This window comes from Delphinapterus leucas, chromosome 19 (assembly GCF_059928025.1).
Source record: "Delphinapterus leucas isolate spDelLeu-1000000601 "Yukka" chromosome 19, BTC_Dleu_Yukka2, whole genome shotgun sequence".
In the NCBI taxonomy this organism is placed as follows: Eukaryota; Metazoa; Chordata; class Mammalia; order Artiodactyla; family Monodontidae; genus Delphinapterus; species Delphinapterus leucas.
In genome coordinates, this window is record NC_143147.1 from 8,655,637 (window position 1) to 8,673,905 (window position 18,269).

At 47.0% G+C, this 18,269-nt stretch overlaps 3 protein-coding genes across 17 annotated transcripts in view; 2 read left to right on the forward strand and 1 right to left on the reverse strand.

Annotated features, from left to right (window-relative positions):
* ADORA2B (adenosine A2b receptor) overlaps positions 1-17,396 on the forward strand; it is a 33,611-nt gene extending 16,215 nt beyond the window's left edge. For 2 of the 3 annotated variants that reach the window (XM_022560924.3, XM_022560922.3), the window contains exon 2: positions 3,653-17,396. In XM_022560924.3, the coding sequence (XP_022416632.1) occupies positions 3,653-4,316 (664 nt within the window). In that variant the 3' untranslated portion in view covers positions 4,317-17,396. The remainder of the gene's footprint in view (positions 1-3,652) is intronic. The other variant, XM_022560923.2, reaches the window with a different exon arrangement.
* Positions 605-18,227, reverse strand: ZSWIM7 (zinc finger SWIM-type containing 7). Of its 6 annotated transcripts, none has more exons than XM_089900297.1 (6): positions 17,811-18,227; positions 15,669-15,690; positions 12,572-12,674; positions 10,475-10,582; positions 7,724-7,828; positions 607-6,386 (listed from the first exon to the last, which is right to left on the reverse strand). In XM_089900297.1, the coding sequence occupies exons 1-6, from the start codon at positions 17,899-17,901 to the stop codon at positions 6,267-6,269; spliced, it is 549 nt and encodes a 182-aa protein (XP_089756423.1). In that variant the 5' UTR covers positions 17,902-18,227; the 3' UTR covers positions 607-6,266. The 6 variants fall into 6 exon arrangements, 5 of the variants coding, with proteins under 5 accessions (XP_022416639.1, XP_089756423.1, XP_089756421.1 ...); XR_016388836.1 differs by having other exon boundaries at positions 6,278-6,386; positions 7,588-8,533; XM_089900295.1 differs by having other exon boundaries at positions 6,278-6,386; positions 7,588-7,828.
* The window catches only part of TTC19 (tetratricopeptide repeat domain 19), a 31,283-nt gene continuing 31,047 nt past the window's right edge, over positions 18,034-18,269 (forward strand). For all 8 annotated transcript variants that reach the window (XR_002642902.3, XR_016388835.1, XM_089900291.1 and 5 more), the window contains exon 1: positions 18,034-18,232. Coding sequence is in view for 6 of the 8 variants with exons in the window: in XM_089900291.1 (XP_089756417.1) it covers positions 18,049-18,232 (184 nt within the window). In the remaining 2 variants the exon portion in view is untranslated. The remainder of the gene's footprint in view (positions 18,233-18,269) is intronic.

Here is an 18,269-nt window from a genome sequence, read left to right on the forward strand (position 1 = left end):
TGGCCGTGTGGTTCAGAGCTGCTAGGATGGGGTGGGGGGTGGGGTCTGTGAGCCCTGTCTTTGCTGTCATCCTGCCCCACGCCAACGTCTTCTCTTGAGTTAACCACTGAAGTAGTTTCCTAACTGCTCTGCTTTCCTTCTGGCGGCCCTGAAACTCAGTCTCCACGGTGAGCTTCACACAGCCGAAACCAGTGCCTTCCCCCCAGTGTGCCTTGAGCCTCCCATGGCATCCCGCAGCACTGGGGTATCTGAGTATCAAGCTCCAGCCCCTTCCCCCGGCCTGGGGACGGGCCCGCCTCACCCCTCTGCTTCTCTAGGAAGGTGAAACCCTTTCCTGTCTGGAAGCCATGCACATTCTGTTCTCTCTGCTTAGAATGGCTTCTCCCCGCTTTTCAGAGCCTCCCTGCCCCCTGCACCTCCAACTCTGCTGCCTAAGAGGCTTCCCTGACACCCTGTGTCCAAGCTCTTCCTGGTTTTCTCTAATCTGCACCCTGTTCCTTTTGGTTTGGCCAGACTCCTTCTGACTTGTGATTGTACCTTTGAGTGTTTACCTGTTTATTTTCTGTCTCTTCTGTTAGCTTCACAGCCCACGAGGGCTGTGATTCTGTTTCCAGTGCCAGCGGAGTGTGTGGTAATACAAGGAAGAACTCTGAGTAAAATAATGAGCCAGTAGGGGAGGAGGGCCCTGGTGCAGGGGGTCACGGAGAAGGCTGGGACCAGCTGCTCCCCGAATGAAATCATCTGGTGTCCCTCATCTAAGACGATTTAGCGTAAAAGTAGTTTTTCATATGCGCAGGATCCAGCAGTTTTGAGAGGTTCAGATGTGGGTGGATTCCAGTTGTTTTGAACTCCGCCAGGAAGCCACCCCCTGGGATCCCTCTGTGTACAGAGGACTCCATGTCTAATATTGCTTAGGAAAAAGTCACATAAAAGAAGCAGCATAGGGACTTCCCCGGTGGTCCAGCGGTTAGGACTCCGTGCTCCCAATGCAGGGGGGCCCAGGTTCGATCCCTGGTCAGGGAACTAGATCCCACATGCTGCAACTAAAAGATCCTGCATGCCTCAACGAAGATCCTGTGTGCTGCAACTAAGACCCGGCGAAGCCAAATAAATAAATAAATAAATAAATAAATATTTTTTAAAAAAAAGCAGCATAATGTGGTGTAAGGAACAGAGGCCTGAAAGTCCTGACTTATTGGTCTTTGGTTGTTGTATTGCCTTTGTTACTTAAAGACTTTGTATGTCTGGTTCCTCATTTGTAAAATAAGAGAAGTTGGACTAGAAAAGATGAAAGTCCCTTCCAGTTTGTATGAGCTTTTTGGCTGCAGGTAACAGTGACTTAAGCCATCAAGACCATCAATTATCTCTTGAACTACAGTATGGAGCCATGGTGGTTCTAGGGTTTGTGTAGTGGTTCAAAGACACCATCAAGGACCTGGACTCTTTCCTCCCTTCTGCTTCGCCATTTGCTTTGTTTTCAGGCTCATGCCTCATGGTCACAAGATGGCTGCTGCAGCTCTAGGCATCATAGCCTCCCATAAGAGCATCAAAAGCAGAAAGGGATGAGTATGGGGAGGAGCTCTCCTCGTGTGTCTCTCTCCTTTTATCAAATAAAACTTTTCCTGGAAGTACCCTAGCAGACTTCCTTTAGTCACATTGGCCAGAACCACCTCCCGTATCCATCCCAGACCATGACTGACAAGAGAATGTGCTAACCCCAGATCTTACTCATCCCCCGGGGCTGGTCTGTGTTCAGCTGTACACACCTCAGTGCAGCTGAGTCCCATGAACAGTGGAGGCATGGCTGCCTCATGGGCCTGAAGTTCCGTGACTCTTAAGTGCTTGGCTTTCAGGAGGCGGTGGCGTTGTTACCCTACAGGGGTAACATTGCATTCTTCACATCTCTGGCAAGGCAATGGCCAGGAATAACATTTTTATAAGGAATGGCTTTACATTCCTGCGTGAGGAGGGAAGCAGAAAGGATTTGGAAATAGATGGATTTATTGGCCCAGAAAAGTTCAGCGAGCAGCTGCACCCAGCAGGTCCTCTGTAGTCAAGACCCCACAACTGAGCTGCCCTCGTAGGGAGCAGAGAAGATGAGGGATCACCGTCAACATGAGGCAAGACCTCAGTTAACTGCCCCCGCAAACTGGACCAGTTCTGCTGCCTGTCCGGCCACAGCATCAGGCATTCCTAATAAGCAGAAGCCCGTTTTAAAGCTGTCTGGTAGCGAGCCAGGAATGTGTTTGTAATGGCCACCTTCCTAAGAACCTCCTATGCGCCAGGCACTATGCTAGCTCCTGGGGACACCAAATCAAAGGGACAAGGTCCAAGTCCTTAAAAGGCTGAACACCTGCGAGAGATAAACAAGCTCTATGACAGGTGTGTGTCTGAGGCCAGAGAGTGGGAGAGGCCACCTTTGCCTGCGAAGGGAGCAGGAAAGGAGGTGACCTTTGAGACAGGAGAGCAGCCGGGCCAGGACGCAGCAGCTGTCTGGAACAGCAGGCAGGGGCACTTGGGGCTGCGGCCTGAGGGCTCCGTGGTCCATGCTGAGAAGTGTGAGCTTAATCTTGCAGGCGAAGGAGATCGGACGCTTCCCACAGACGAGTCTTAAGATAATGTGTATCCAGTTATTTCCCAGTTTTCTTCCCAGAGGTTAAGTAAAGATGTTATTTCATTATTTTCAATACATTATGTTAAATACATATTATGGACCAGTTATGAATAGCAGAGTTTATACCTTTGCTATAAACCATATATGGACTACCTTGTAGCAAAACGTCCAAAATGTGTATTATGATTTTTAGAGATTTTAAATAAGATTTAATGGTCTAAAAATTACTAAAAAGGTTTGATATTTGCTAAGTTCTTTCCCAATTTTTATCAACTGCGCCGCTAGCCGAGACAGCCAGGGACGCTGCTAGAACTCTCGTTCTCCAGCACCTTACCGGGGAATTCAGGGGGATGACTCTTCTTAGGGTGTTGGTGGGAGACTGACCAGAAGGCTTCTCGCCCAGAGTCACCAGGTGGGGCTGCCTGACTCCAGGGGCCTCCGGTCCTCACTTGTTGGGTGTTTGTTCTAGGGCATCTTATCAGTGAAGCCTCCCTGCCTGACCTCTTTAACACTAGTCCCTGCCACAGCTCACCTTCCTCACTCTGCTTTTTCTCTTTTCACACTACACGTCTCCTTCTAACATACCGTATAATTTACTAACCTATGCTTGTTGTTTATTATGATCTGTCTCCCCTGCTAGAACGTTAAGTCCCTGAGAAGCAGAGGTCTTGTGGGTTCCGTTCCCTGGTGTATCTCGACCCCCTAGAACTGTGTCTCATAGGAGACCTAGACCCAAGGTCAGTATCTGGGTGATTAGAAAGCAGCCTTTAAGAATTCTCCACTTGTTCTCCTCGACCATGATTTGTCATTAGACAGAGGTGAGTTATTAAGAATGAAAACCTTATTGAGCTTGTTAGAGCAAAGCTGTTTATACCTGTTTGCAAGCTGTTAGTGTTGAGGGTAAAAGGCCACGGTGCCCTCTGAGGCTGTACGGTAGAGGCTGTTAGGGGTAAAGGAACAAAGAGCAGAGGTGGGGTCTTGGACTTCGGTGGCAGAGTGCTGTAAGCTGGCGGTGACAGATGCTGTTCTTTTCAACAGGTATAAGAGTCTGGTCACTGGGGCCCGAGCAAGAGGGGTCATTGCTGTCCTCTGGGTCCTCGCCTTGGGCATCGGCCTGACCCCGTTCCTGGGGTGGAACAGTAAAGACCGTGCCACCAACTGCACGGAGCCCTGGGATGGAAGCACAAACGCAAGCTGCTGCTTTGTGAAGTGTCTTTTTGAGAACGTGGTCCCCATGAGCTACATGGTGTACTTCAATTTCTTTGGGTGCGTCCTGCCCCCGCTGCTCATAATGCTGGTCATCTACGTCAAGATCTTCCTGGTGGCCTGCAGGCAGCTCCAGCGCATGGAGCTCATGGACCACACGAGGACCGTCCTCCAGCGGGAGATCCACGCGGCCAAGTCCCTGGCCATGATTGTTGGGATCTTTGCCCTGTGCTGGCTGCCGGTACATGCCATCAACTGTGCCTCGCTCTTTCAGCCAGCCTGGGCCAAGGAGAAGCCCAAGTGGGCCATGAACACGGCCATCCTCCTGTCGCACGCCAACTCGGTCGTCAATCCCATTGTCTACGCCTACCGGAACCGAGACTTCCGCTACACTTTCCACAAAATCATCTCCAGGTATGTTCTCTGCCGGACAGACGTCCGCAAGAGTGGGGATGGGCAGGCAAGGGCGCAGCCTGCTCTCCAGGTGAGCCTGTGACCGAGGCTGCTCTGGCCTCTTCGAGGAGAAGGCACGAGTTCAGTAACAAAGGGACAGGGCATGGCTGGCGGATTCTCACTGGAAGGACAGCTACACCTCACAGGCCAGCAGGGGGCGTCTTCGGAGCACTTCCCCGGAGGTACCACGTACCTAGTTAACACGCACGCGTTACTCGTAGGTGCCACGGGTCGGCGGCCGTGTCTGCGGTTCCCTGGCTGCTCTTGCTGATGATGCTGACGACTTGAATGGAGTTAAAAGAAAGTTTTGTTTCTTTAAGAGTCTACCTCTTTCGTGGTAGAAAATGACTGAAACTATTTTACCGTGAAACACTGTGAACTATTACAGTACAAACACTTTTTAACTTAGCAGGCAGTGGAAAAAGTTGGACATACTAAAAATATGTACTTGTTCTGGGGAAGGTGACCAGGAAAATTAGAAAGTGTAATTCTTCAATCAAGACGCTGCCGTACTAGGGAGATGATAGTCTCATACATTCTTAAGTAGAATGTCATCAGATGACAGGCTTGACAACAGTCTTTTCCATGTACAGCAAACTCCCCTAAAGGAAGAAACTGGAGAAGTGGGATCCCTCCGCCGCCAGATTCTGTTTCCCCCTTCCGGAGCTAGATAGTGAATTTTACTTCTCTCCCAAGTTCAAGTTTGGCCAAGTTGCTGGAATCCAAAGTGAAAATTTTACTAAGGAGAGTTAGAGAATTGTGTTTATGTATGAGGTGAAATAAAAATAAAACTTAAAAAACAAAAATACAGTTTAGGGTGCTGCGCCGGCTTGCTGTGCAGAGCTCACCTACCTTCCGTTCTTTATCCTGAAATAAGTTTACACCCGAGCCCAAGTTTGCCAAGTAGCACAGTCTTGATAGGTTTTATTCGCCACACCTTGACCTAAGAGAAGGCTCTGCCACCACAGAGCCCTGTGCCGTCTGCGGCCTTCCCCACAGTCATTCATTAGCACCCCATATTGCGGGGCACAGGGCTGGGGGCTGTCCGAGGCTGCAGAACCATCTATTTCACCTGTCTGGTCGCTGACTCGATTCCTTCCGCAGTAACCCTGCGCGCATGTTGCAGGCTCACGAACCCCTAGAGAGACAGGGAGAGCCTGTCCTTCTAGGACCCTGTTCCAGCTGTGGACAGCCTTCCCCATGAAAAGTTCCTGTCCTGTGCCGAAATCTGTCTTGTGTTCCTTTTCATCCGCCATTGCTCTCTCTTGGGGTCCGGATGCGTCCCGTTGATCTCCCTCCCAACATCCTCTTGGGAATCTCTCAGCCTTTTCTTCCTCAGACTGGAAATCCCCAGCAGCGTCTTCAGCTTCCTTCATCTGGCTCATTACAAAGCTCAGAAGTGCACGCAGAGCAAACCGGCACTTCCTTGTCCTAGGCGCTAACTACATTTCTCACAATACAGCCTATTTAATCAGCGTTTTGGCCTCGACAGCACAGATTCTGCAGCTCACTGAAACCAGAACCCTGATGTCTTTTTGTCTTTGCTGCCATTTAGCCACACCTCCGCTCTAACCTTTTACTGCAGAAAAGTTTTCTGGACGCAAGAAAAAGGACTGATGCTTATTTATCTATAAACTTCAGCTTGCTGTTTCACCTGCCGTTCCAACCTCTTAAAAATGACTAGTACTCTGGTCACTTAAGAATCTAATTATGACCATGACATGATGTTAGATTTTGGAGTCTAAAACGCTTGATTGCATCTGGAAATTTTCTACCCAAGGGGCTTGGAGGCTGGTCCAGACTTTTCACGAGGGCTTCAAACCATATGCACATCCTGGGCCCAACCCACAATGCCTCCTGCAGCCCGCGGGGAAGGGACAGCGACAGGTAGTCTGGTTCACGTCTCGGCCGCGTGAATCACGCGTGGCCAGTCGTGTGCGTCCTGGACAGGACCCCTGTGTTGAAGGACAGTGTGATGCTCCATCTGCGCCATTTATGATGCTTCCTGTGTCTTTTCCATCAATAATACATCAGTCAGTTGCTTGTCAGAGACGCTCAGCTGCTGACAGGTCCTCATAACCTGACTAAGATAAACTGCCAAGAGGTGCTTGCACTGGAACACAAAACACACAAACCAGTTAGAAACTGGAGCGGCCAGGCTAACCCAGACCTCTCACCACCATCACATGTAGCAGGAAAGGAGTGGGGCACAGACTGTGCGCCTCTAACTCACTGCCTGAAACTGAAGACAAAGATGAGACCTCCTAGGAGGCAGTGGGGACGAAGGAGGTTTTCCTTTGCCTGTTGTTTGGGGCAACTGTTTAGATCCAGCTTGGTACAGGTAAAACCAAGGGAAAACTGAGACAGGCTCTTTATTTTAGTCCTAAATTATATTTCTTTCTTCCTCGCCTTCAGAAAGCTGTTAATAGCAATGCCTAGTTCCTTGAGGTACTGTGCTAAGTGCTTCTTAAAGTTTATCTCACTTAATAAGAGAGAATTATTTAATAATGAGATAATAAGATTATCTCATTTAAGCCCCCCAGGGGGACAGGTCTTATCCCCATCTTACACACATGCTCAGAGTCTACAGTGTAGTCCCTTCACCGCTATTAGACTTCCGGGGCATGGTGTCGGGGGCAGGGGCAGGGGTGGCAGGACCCTCACATATCTCGGCCTGAACACCTCTGGGGAGAGGACCTGTGCTGGACCCTGTATCATAGCACACACAGCTTAGGTTACTGGAGGGCCTGCTTGAACCCTGTCGTTTTACAGGTGAAATCAGCTGTGAAGGTGGCTTCTCGTACAATGGGACATTCAACCTGCCACCCAGTTCCCGAGGTGTGTAATTAACAGTGTATGTAAAAGAAAGGGGAAGAATTCAGCGGGTGCTACAATATTCTTCCTTGGCAAGACTTAACAAATGGCTGGGTACTGCTTTCTCCTGCGGAATCAGGAGCTTTGTGAGTGTGTCTCATTCCTGCTTGATGCCCTGGACTCCGTGAAGTCAGCAGAGGCACCGATGTGCTCTCCTGCCCCCGGGAAAGTCGAGCATGGCCAGGTGCCAGGCTGTCTCACGGGGAGTGGGAAGAAGCACCTCAAGGCTGGACGTGTAGCTGGGGCTTTGCAAAGCTGCCAGCAGCAATTTAGTTCATATCTCTATTGGGCCGACTGGTTCCCCAGTTGCCTACTTTGGGGATTACCTGTTGCCCTCCCCACAGCTTCATCTGTGACCTTTTAAATTAAAATGGGAAATTGGTGTAGTTCTAAAAATGACACTGCATTTTGGGAGGGTAAACCCAAAAGAGAGGACTAACTGAAGTCAAAGAGAAGAAACAACTGTTTCCACATGTAGTCAAATCCCCATTTTGTGCAGCTCTTAAACGACGCAGCGAGGGCTCTCAATCTCTCTCCTAGCTCAGCCGCAGTTGGGGGGGCCCTTCCCATCCTCACCAGGAGGCTGTCACCCTTCCGCAGCACTGAGAAGGCAAATGCCGGACACGAACAGTAATGACAAGAGGCCAAACACACGTACGTTCTACCGGAACTTCCAAGTACCTAGAAAGGAAAGGACAGATGGGATCAGACTTGGAAAGGTGTGCTGGAAAACCACTCCCTTCCCCCGAATTTATCTGCCTGACGACTCAGAGCTGCTCTGCGCTGGGAAGAACCGTAGGAACATCTTCCGCAGAAGTGGAAACTCGACTTCCCTGCCTGCGGGACCTTCCCGCTGCCTTAGAGCTCTGCCCTTGAGGACTCCACAGGACAAAACGGAAGCGTTTCGGGTGGGTTAAACCATCCCTCTGGCTGGTGATTCAGAGGGCCCACTCCGTGGGCTGACTATAAAGAGGCAGAGGAGAAAGCCCCCTCATCTGCACTTCATCGTGGTGTTTCTCAACCTCTGGTATTTCACAGCATGTGTGTAAACGTCTAAAGCTTCCACCACACGTGTGAAGAGAGCCTGATAACAGGTGAAGGCTTGGCGGTGAGGCAGAAAGACAGGTCTTCAGAAGAAAACGGGAAAGGGCTTCTGAAAAGCATCTGAGAACAGGAGGAATGTAGGAAGCAGAGAATCTTGTAACGGGATGATCGGGCGGCTGTCTCAGAGCACGGTAAGCCCAGATCTGCCTGTTCCCCAGCAGGATGGAAGGAGTGCACAGATACGAGGGCTGGGAACACGCCAGTCCAAGAGCAGACGGCCGGCTGTCAGTCAAGTGGTGAGGAGAGGCTGTCCAGGGAAGTGACGCTGCATCTGGAGTGTGACTGGACAAACGGAGAAATCACCTGTTTACGTCTCCACCACGAAGCGGCCAAAGACACAGCTGAGGGCTTCATTCCTACCGTTAAATCCGCAGGGCTCCCCTGGTGGCAGTGGTTAAGAATCCGCCTGCCAATGCCCGGGACACAGGTTCGAGCCCTGGTCCGGGAAGATCCCACATGCCGCGGAGCAACTAAGCCCGTGCACCACAACTACTGAGCTTGCGCTCTAGAGCCCGCGAGCCACAACTACTGAGCCCACAAGCCACAACTACTGAGCCTGTGCTCTAGAGCCCGCGAGCCACAACTACTGAAGCCCGCGCGCCTAGAGCCCGTGCTCCACAACAAGAGAAGCCACCGCGATGAGAAGGCCGCACACCACAACGAAGAGTAGCCCCCGCTCGCCGCAACTAGAGAAAGCCCACGCGCAGCAACGAAGACCCAACGCAGCCAAAAATAAATAAATAAATTTAAAAAAAAAAAAAAAACACTCTGCAAACTGTTGGCAAAAGGAGCGTCCTGGGCATGCGGCGCCACCCCGAGGGCTAGCTCACATGAACCGCAACTTAGGGATTGCCACAGGGCTCCCACGTTTTGCAGGCTCTGAGGTGGCCATCTACATGAAAAGGCCAGGACTTAAAAAGCAACAAATGCCACAGCTCCTCTCTCCTCACAAAGAATAAAGCAGCAGGAAAGGCTTCAACCGAGCAACAGCAGTGTTCAGGCACGAGCTGTGCCTGTTCGTCAAATGTCCTGGCATTCACGTGACGCGGCCATGTCGCTAAGGTTTCTTGACCAAGTCAGGAGAATTCCTTGGGGGCTGCAAGATTACCAGAAATGGCCCATGACTAGGTAAGAAGATGCCTACTGTTCCCATTAAAAATTTCAGCCCCAGTTACAAATCAGGTGTGAAGAAAATCACATGCTACAGATTTCCAGTCCTGGGGCGCTGACATGTCTTCGGTGGTGGACGCTGAGAATGATTGCAGGAATCTCCCCAGTGTCTGGAAAACACAGGCTGAAGGGAGAGCATTAAAGCAGATTGTTTCCCACTCAGTCCTGCACGAAAACCGATCAACATCCAGCAGTGACACCAACAATTCCTGCGTCTCCAAACTGTCACCAATGAATAAAAAACTTCAGATTTCTTCTTCTCTCTGGATTTACATTTAACTAGGCATAAGCCTCTGGAATTCCACACTGACAAGCTCCTTCTTATGGTGGGTGCCCAGCCCATCAGAATACTCTCTGGATGAAGCTGAGTGCCGGTAACTCAGGGACGGGGAGAGTTTCTACAAGAGGTTCCCTTGCTGATCCTTTCAAAGGCTGGCTAGGACTCAAAACGTTCAGCCGCCCGAGGCAGTGAATACTGTAAACGAACAGTCAATTCTGAATTTGCTTCGTCTTTATCAAGCAGTGGACAACCAACGAACCCAATAATCAGGCAGAGATCTGAGTTGGATATGTTTAGAATTAGAAATTGACCTCACGGACCATCTAATTCACTTCCTTCACCCTTCAATGGAAAAACCCCCTCCTCTCATGGGAAATGCTCCCAGTTCAGCCACTCAGAGCCTGGAATGTTTATCCCCAGAAGGAGAGAGCTTTTAAAAAAAGCAGTGCAGGAAAGAGGATACTCAAACCCAGGCTGGACTTGTGTGCACCTTGCCTGGAGGAAGTCTGCTACGGTTTCAGTGAGGTTCTAAGGTGACTGACCCACCTGCATGGTCATCCACTCAGAAGGACAGTTTTACTTTATGGCTGCTCCAAGCCTCTTAGCATCCATCACAGTGGTGAACTGTATTATCTACTGTTCCCCGAGTTCGGTGCCTCTCTCGGAAAGAGGATTATACATTCCTGCCCTATTAGATACAGGCTGACTGTGTGACCTGTCTTAGCCAGTACAACGTGAGTAGCCAAGCAGAAACATTAAAAATGGGTGCATACTATGTCCTCTTCTCTTTCTGCTGTGAGATCCGCAATGTTCCAGACGGGGGCTGCTCCATCGACTGGGACCCTGAGTGAAGACGTTTTGGAGCAGAGCTGCAGTTGACTCTGAATGGAGATGTACAGTGAGTGAGATATAAACTTTGTTTTGTAATTTGGGGGTCATTGTTACCACAGCCTAACTTATTTAGCACCTCCTGACTGACGCACCCCCGTTCCTGGGTGGACCAAAGTTTATCAGAAAGCAACTCAGGTAACAACGTCAGTGTGACTTTAAGATAATTTCCACTACACCTGGACGAAGTGAGAGCATTAGAAGGTTGCCCTATGGAACGATAACTAGCAGGACCAAGAGGCAATGTGTGACTCAACTTTTATCATCTCACAGGACCTCTGAATTAAGCCAACTTCTTTCTATGTTACTATATACAATGAAACCACTGAGGTTAATTTGAGGGTGTCTATAAGATTTCTACAGCCTCATTTAATTCAGAGTCCCAGCTGACGGCCACAATTCTAAGAAGTTAGCATTTTTATGACGAATAAAGCAACATGATATAATACAGAATGTGAATGATGAAAATTAAACAACTCACAGTGATCCTGGGAGGAACAAAAAAGTCAACAATAACTGAAATATTTCAGAGTCTTTAAGATTTTAACTAACAATGAGATCCCAGAGCTAGAGGGCAGTTGGGACTCTGCTTGTGCAGGTCAGGGGTTCTGCTGATGTTGGAACTAGGACAAAAAGTCCGAAACTAAAAGACATGGGAAAACTCCGAGGCCCTCCCCGTTGAGGGTATTTTAGCTACATAAAAACCAAAAATAAATACTCTAGAAAGAAGGCGGAAACACCTCCTCAGGTACAAACAGTACCACTTAAGGGCGCCGATTATTAATCGATGCAGCTCACGAGGAAGTTCTCATCAGCGGCCTTTTAAGTAAGTGCAGCCCAGAGTTCTAACTGCAGCCTTCAGCGCGGATCACCACGGCTCACTTCATGCCGCAGTGCAGGAGCACGTGCCAGGTCGGCCGCACCGTCCTGCAGTGTGGAGCCACAAGTAAGTTCACTAGGCAAAGCCCCCCATGTACCCAAGAGGCTCTGCCCAGTCACTCACTCACTAAGAACGAGTCAACACGGTCTTAACCCTGAGGTCATCATAAATAAACCAGAATCCAAACACTGAAAAATCCCTCCTTCCTGGTCTTCAGCAAGGCCTGGATTAAATACAAGAGCTGACAGCTTCATTTTCACTCCTTCCAAGCCAGACACAAAATTCTGGAGACCGCTGCTGAGGTTTAATTTCATTCACAAGATTCCCTTCGCTCAATCCCAGCGGCAGGTACCACTGTCTGATGTAGCTAAACTGGGGGTGGGGAGTGTGGCCCACTGCTGACGTACAGACAGGCAGTGCAGGATGGCCTTTACACATCCCCGCTGCCGGAGGTGACTGTTAATTTTCTGCACCTCAGTTCTCGGCACAATGAATATCTTTCCGGGCTTTTGGTGAGAATTATCAATACATGAAAGTAATTCGGAGTCTGGTGAGAGTCTGATCTGTTACTTTACAAATCTACCTACCTTCAGCTCCAGTGGGCAAAACTAAGGCCCAAGTCAACTGCCTGAATTCAGCAGTTTGGCCTTCGTGAACACTTCTTGACAACAATTTTGACAGATCATTTCTATGAGATGAAGCTGGACATGTGGAAGGACCTCAAAGTACATTTTGGTTTTTGCTTGTAAGCAAGAGATAATGTAACAAGGTGATGGAGTCAGCGCTTTTTGGTGGGGGGGTGGGTGGGAAAGTACCTCCAGTATTAAACGACAGGAAGGCAAAAGTTGACTGTGCTCCGTTAGACCTGAGAAGAGAGCCTCTCTGCGTCATTGCTGGTTCTACACATCGCTACCAGGTAGAGCTAACAGGTCATGTTTATCTTATTTTAACTACTCATACTCTCATTTTACCAAGTTGGGTCAAAGGCTTTTCAAAAGCCCAGGAAATACTCAGAGCTGGTCACCAGCTTTCACAGAGATTCATGAAAACATTTTGTCCTACGGGGATTCTGTTGAGATAATCCCCACCTCTAGGTCTCTACCTGGTAAACACGCCTCCCACTGGGCGATGAGATTAAGGTGACGGAGTGGCGATCAACGAGGTCCAAGGCCTGGACGGCTGATGAGCCAAAGACAAACTTCAGCCTGGGGAGCAGAGAAGCTTCAGGTTAGACGGCTGGACTCAAGCCACCTCTGCGACTTGACCCAAAGGATCACCACTGGCAGTTTTTAAAAATTCAGTTCATTTTAAATTGGAAAAAAAAAAAAAAGGTGACAATACAGCAAAACCCCATGTAATCGGCCCCCCAGAATAAATGTTAACATGACCCCATGTAATCAACCCCCCAGAATAAATGTTGACATGTTGTTTCCCCAGAATAAATGTTGACATGTTGTTTGGATAAAGAAGTCCTCTTTATACTTCAGTCTTTCCTATTCGTCCCAACTTCCTTCATCCCCGAGGCAACCACATGCATTTGATGGTTTCCTTCCTATTAATGTTTTTATATTTTATAATATATAGTACATATGTGTGTGTGCATACACATATATACACACATACATATATACATATGGTATCGTTTTATAAGTTTTAAAACATAAAAGGTATGGTAGGCTTTTTTGGCAACTTTTTTTCCCCACTCAGTGTACTTTTGAGAATGATGCATGTGTATATTTGTGTGTATATATATATATATATTTTTTTTTTTTAAACTTTTGAATAATATTCTATTGTATGTACATAATACATTTTATGTTTTAAGTACTCTATTTTTTTTAAGTACTCTATTGATGGACATTCTGAATGTTTCCATTTGACACTATTACAAATAATACTCAGTTATCCCCGTACATGCCCCTTGGTGCACATATATGAGAGTCCTTCCTGGTTATGTAAGTGAAAGCGGAACTGCTGGGTCTTAGGATATGTGCAGTTTTCAGTTTTAATGGGCGCTGCCAACAGCTTCCCACCGCGGAAACAGTGCTCCCCCTAGCGCCATATGAGAGTTCTATTTCCTTCTCACCCTCACCAACACCTGTATTATCAGGCCTTTTCATGTTTGACCACCTGATGGGTGTTAAATTTGTTCTTTATGGATCAGTAATAAAGGATATCCAGCTGTTAAATGATGTACCAGAAAAAAATGTGATATGTGGGAAAATTCTTACAATATGTTAGGTGAGAAAGGTCGGGCACCGTATTTTATATCTAGAAACTCTCCATCATGTTAAAAATTTTTTTCTTAAGAAAACCTACAATTACCTCAAAATAAAACATTACATTGAAAAAAAAAAGGCGATAAACCAAATTGTAACAGTGATTATCACTGGCTTGTATGATTATTCATGCTTTTGATGTTTTATTTTCCAAGGACTTTATTTATTTATTTATTTATTTACAAGTATGGGTTATTTTTATAAACTGGAAGATAAAATGGCTGGGTTGAACTAAAACTAAAAAGTTAATGTTTTAAAGAACCCATATGATTTGACACAAAATAAGAAGACAGCACTACTAAGGCTTTAAAATTAAAACGTTCAACTTCTTCATTTTCTAACAAAGTAGTGTGTTACTATAACAAACTGTTAGAATGGGAAAAGTGTTTAAAATTAAACATAGGATGATTGTCTATGGGCAAAGAAAACTAAAGACATAAAATCTGGTAACAACTTTATCAATCAGAGATAATTCCAATTAACTTTAAAAATGGATCTAATAAGAATTTTTTTAACCTGCCTTGTCTACTTTATAACATATTGTGAATATCTCAATGCACTTTTAACCACTTTTAATGGTTATAAAGAATTCCATTGTAAAGATCAATTACTTTTATTTTCCCCAAACTCTATTTTTTGGATAATTAGAGTTTATTAAATTTAATTTGAATAATTAGATTGTTTCAAGGTGTTTTTTCTTTTTGCTACCATAAACAATAGTGGATGAATGTGCTCACTGTAAAGTCTTTAAACATCCATGATTAATTCCCTGAGATACAGTCTTATAAGTGGAATTTCTGGGTCAAAGAATATGTATATTTTAAAGCTCCTGTTCCCAGTTGCCAGTTTACCTTCCAAGTTACACTCCTACCATCAGGATATCAGTTATCCTCTTCTCCATGTTCTTGCCAACATCTGGAAGATTCTTACCAACATCTTTTCTGTGATACCCAGGTTTTATAGATGGGAAGTTATCTAATTATTTTAATTTGTATTTTTATGATCACTAGTAAAATTTAGCTTTTTGTCAAAGCTTTTGGTAACTTGAATTCTTTTATTATTTGCCTATTTTCTTTGTTTTAAATGTAGTAATTTTTTTAATAATGTAAAATCTTTGTAAAAAATTTAAGATATAGAGAAAAAGTTAAAGCCCTTTTCTAAATTGCACCTCCTTCCTCCCCCCTAAGATAATCTCTGGTATAAGTTGGTGTATATCCTTCAGGAGTTTTTAAATATAAATGTTTATGTGCAGTTAAATATTTAGTTATTCCTAGGTAGCTTTCACTTTTTTCTTGCTATTAGGAATGTAATTAATGTTTGAACTTTGTGTATGAAGGAAAATAATTATTAGTTTCTGTATTTAAAAACGAAACTTTATTCTCTTGGTGTTTAAAAAGTAGTTATGTCCCCTACAAATAATGACAATTGTCTCTCTTTGCAAATAGGCATACGGCTGACTCTTGAACAATATGGGGATTAGGGGCACTGACCCTGAGCAGCTGAAAATCTGCGTATAACTTTAAGCGGCTCTCCATATCTATGGTTTAACCAGCCTCACATGGTATAGCACTGCAGTATGTATTTACTGAAAAAATCACTATGTGTGGACACACATAGTTCAAACTTGCGTTGTTCAAGGATCAAGTGTACTTCTCATTTTTTCATGTGTTCGTGTAACAGCTACAACTTTTAGAGCAATGTTAAAGTGGCAATTAGGACAATAAGGGAATGCCTGGTACTGTCAGATACAGTGTTGGTTATTCACTTGAGACAGATTTTTAATCATGTAAAGAAAATATTGTTCCTAGTTTAGTAAGAATATTTTTAAAAAATCAAGAGTTGATGCTGAAAGAATTTGGCCTTTAAAAAACACATTAATGATTAAAAAAAAACCCCAAATACAACAGGATATGTACTTACGATAACAGATGCTCATCAGGAACTGTAAAACAGGAATGGAAAGAAGGTTAATTGTGTCAAACCAGTGACCATAGACAAAAACATCTTAAAGAGACTATAAACAGGGGCTTCCCTGGTGGCGCAGTGGCTGAGTCTGCCTGCCAATGCAGGGGACACGGGTTCGAGCCCTGGTCCAGGAAGATGCCACGTGCCGCGGAGCAACTAAGCCCGTGCGCCACAACTACTGAGCCTGTGCTCTAAAGCCTGCGAGCCACAACGAGTGAAGCCCGTGCACCGCAACAAAGACCCAATGCAGCCAAGATAAATAATTTTATCAAAAAAAAGAGAAAAGACTATAGCCAAGAAGACTTTTGTGTAAGATGGTGAATTGAACATAGGCATCAAATTTTACTCCTTCCCAATATTCTGCTAAACAATAATAAAAGGATTTTTTAAAAAAAAGCATAAACTCCCCAGGATGAGGACAGGGAGAAACACAGCTGGAAAATAATTTACAAGACCTGAGAACACTGAATCCTAAGTGAGCAATGGGAGAGCCGAGTGTAAATCAGAGCCTGATTTACCCTTCAGAATCTAGTACCCCCTCCTGCTAAAACAAACCTCAGAAACTGGTGGCACCAGATGGCTCTGGAGTGGGAAGGAAGCAGGGGGGCTAAAATAAGACTCTTTGAAAGAAAGTTTAAGAAGCTAGAGGGTAGGAGAATAATGCTTTCAGATGTCGGAAGAAATGGTATTTCCAACATATAATTCAATACCTAGCCAAACTATCAATTAAGTGTGAGGATAGGAAAAGAACTTTTTCAGGCATGTAAAGCCTCAAAAAGTACATCTCGTGCTTTTCTTCAGGAAGGTACTAGAATATGTGCTCTATAAAATAAGGTAGCAAACTGAGAAAAAGAAAATTGTAGGGTGAACTAAATATAAGGCTCAACTTAGGTAAAGGGAATTCCCCAGACAATAATGGTGAAGGGAGATCTCAGGAGACAGCCAGCCCATAGGAGAGCACACCTGAAGGCTCTAGGAGAGACTCCTGCAGGAACATGAAATTGATAAAACATCTCATTCACCTGAACATCTTGAGTAGAGATTTAGAACACTGGTAAAAAAAAAGAGTTTGAGGTTGAATTAGGGATACATAAAAAAGTAAACAAACACAAGTATGACAGTTTTGAGAGAAAGCAGAAAGTTACAGGAAAGGAAACGTAATCCTAGCTTCCTGCATGGCTCAGCTGTGACTCAATTTTACATCATCACAAGTGTAAACTCAGTATTGACCTAAAGAAATTATCGTTGAAGGGTGGGGGTCAGGAAGAGTGTATGACTAACTAGAACAAAGATTTTTAAATAGCAGAAAACGGTTCTGCTGAAAATAAACGTGAGTCAGTGGTAGTGGTCGCTCTGAGTCCTGAGCATCAGGGGCACCTGCAGGCCCCCTTCAAGACTCTCAGTGTATGGATTAATCCATTCAGACAGAGCCCATCTCGGGCAACCACTGTTTGAGCTGACAACAGACTGGCTTTCCCCCCACCCTTTCTGGGATCAGAACATGTTTGAATACCTGGCTGGCCTAATCTTTTAAGCACATATACTGCTTAAGTTTTAACTGAAATGAGAAAAGTTGGCTTCCTTTTCTCAATTCTTTAAGAACAGTAACTCAAGATAAATCCTTTTCAAGTGCGGTCCTTTTCAAACAAAAGCCATCCAAGTGAACCAGCAGGGGCAGTTCTGAGGTCTAATCTATTTATTCAATGACCATTCGGACGCTGGTTGCGCAGTTCTCATGCAGATGCACTTCGATCGGGACCCTCTCAATACCGGTGTGTGCTGCGAACGCCCAGGGATGCGGAAACCTGGTCACAGAGCGTCCTCTGCTGGTCAAAGGAAAACAGGTACAGCCGCAGCGTCCAGAACCGCCCCCGCCCACCCCAAGTCGCTGCGTCTGCAGCCGGGTTTGCGGCCCTGAAATATTCGCTCGTTGAACAGGGTGTAGGAGAGGATTCGTTTAGAGCGAACACAGATTTTGAGAAGGAAGGGCTACTGACGAGGTCAACAGAAACCTCCCTCGTAGGGGCCAGCAGCCCCGCCCCGGTACCCCGGGTTTCCGCCCCCGCCGGCGCCGCCGCATAAGCCTCCAGCCCGTACTCGGCGCGCCGTCCCGCGCCGCCGCCGCCATCTCGCTCAGCAGCTCCTCCACCACTGCCGGCAGCGTGAGCGCCCGCGCCGCCACCGCCATGACCGGTCCCGCGATAGCCGGGGCGTGGCGGACGCGGTGACGTTGAGTGCGTCCCGACCAATCGGCGGGCGCTCGACGCCGGTGGCGGGACTTCCGGGGCGGGACTTCCGGGCCCTGGACCGCAGTCCGCAGAGGACGCGGACGGCCATGCCCCGGATCCTGGGCGCGGGCCTGGCTCTACGTCTCCTGCGGGTGGCAGGGCGGCGGGGTCGGGGCTGCCCGGCGCGCCTGCTGCCGGGTCCGGCGGGAGGCCGAGCGCCCGCGGCGGACGCGCCGCCGTGCCGAGAGGCGCCGCGCGGCCTGGGCCCGGGCCTGCTGCCGCTGCTGGCAGGTGAGGGGCGCGGGCCCGCGGGCTGGGCGGGCCGGGC

Coding starts and splice junctions, on each gene's coding strand:
- ZSWIM7 (XM_089900295.1), bottom strand. CDS start 17,901: ATGGCGGTGGCGGCGCGGGCGCTCACGCTGCCGGCAGTGGTGGAGGAG. Junction 12,675..15,668: donor CCTGATGAGCATCTGTTATC/GTAAGTACATAT, acceptor TCTGCTCCCCAG/GCTGAAGTTTGTCTTTGGCT. Junction 7,829..10,474: donor CAGAAAGAGAAGAGGACATA/GTATGCACCCAT, acceptor TTTCCTTTCTAG/GTACTTGGAAGTTCCGGTAG.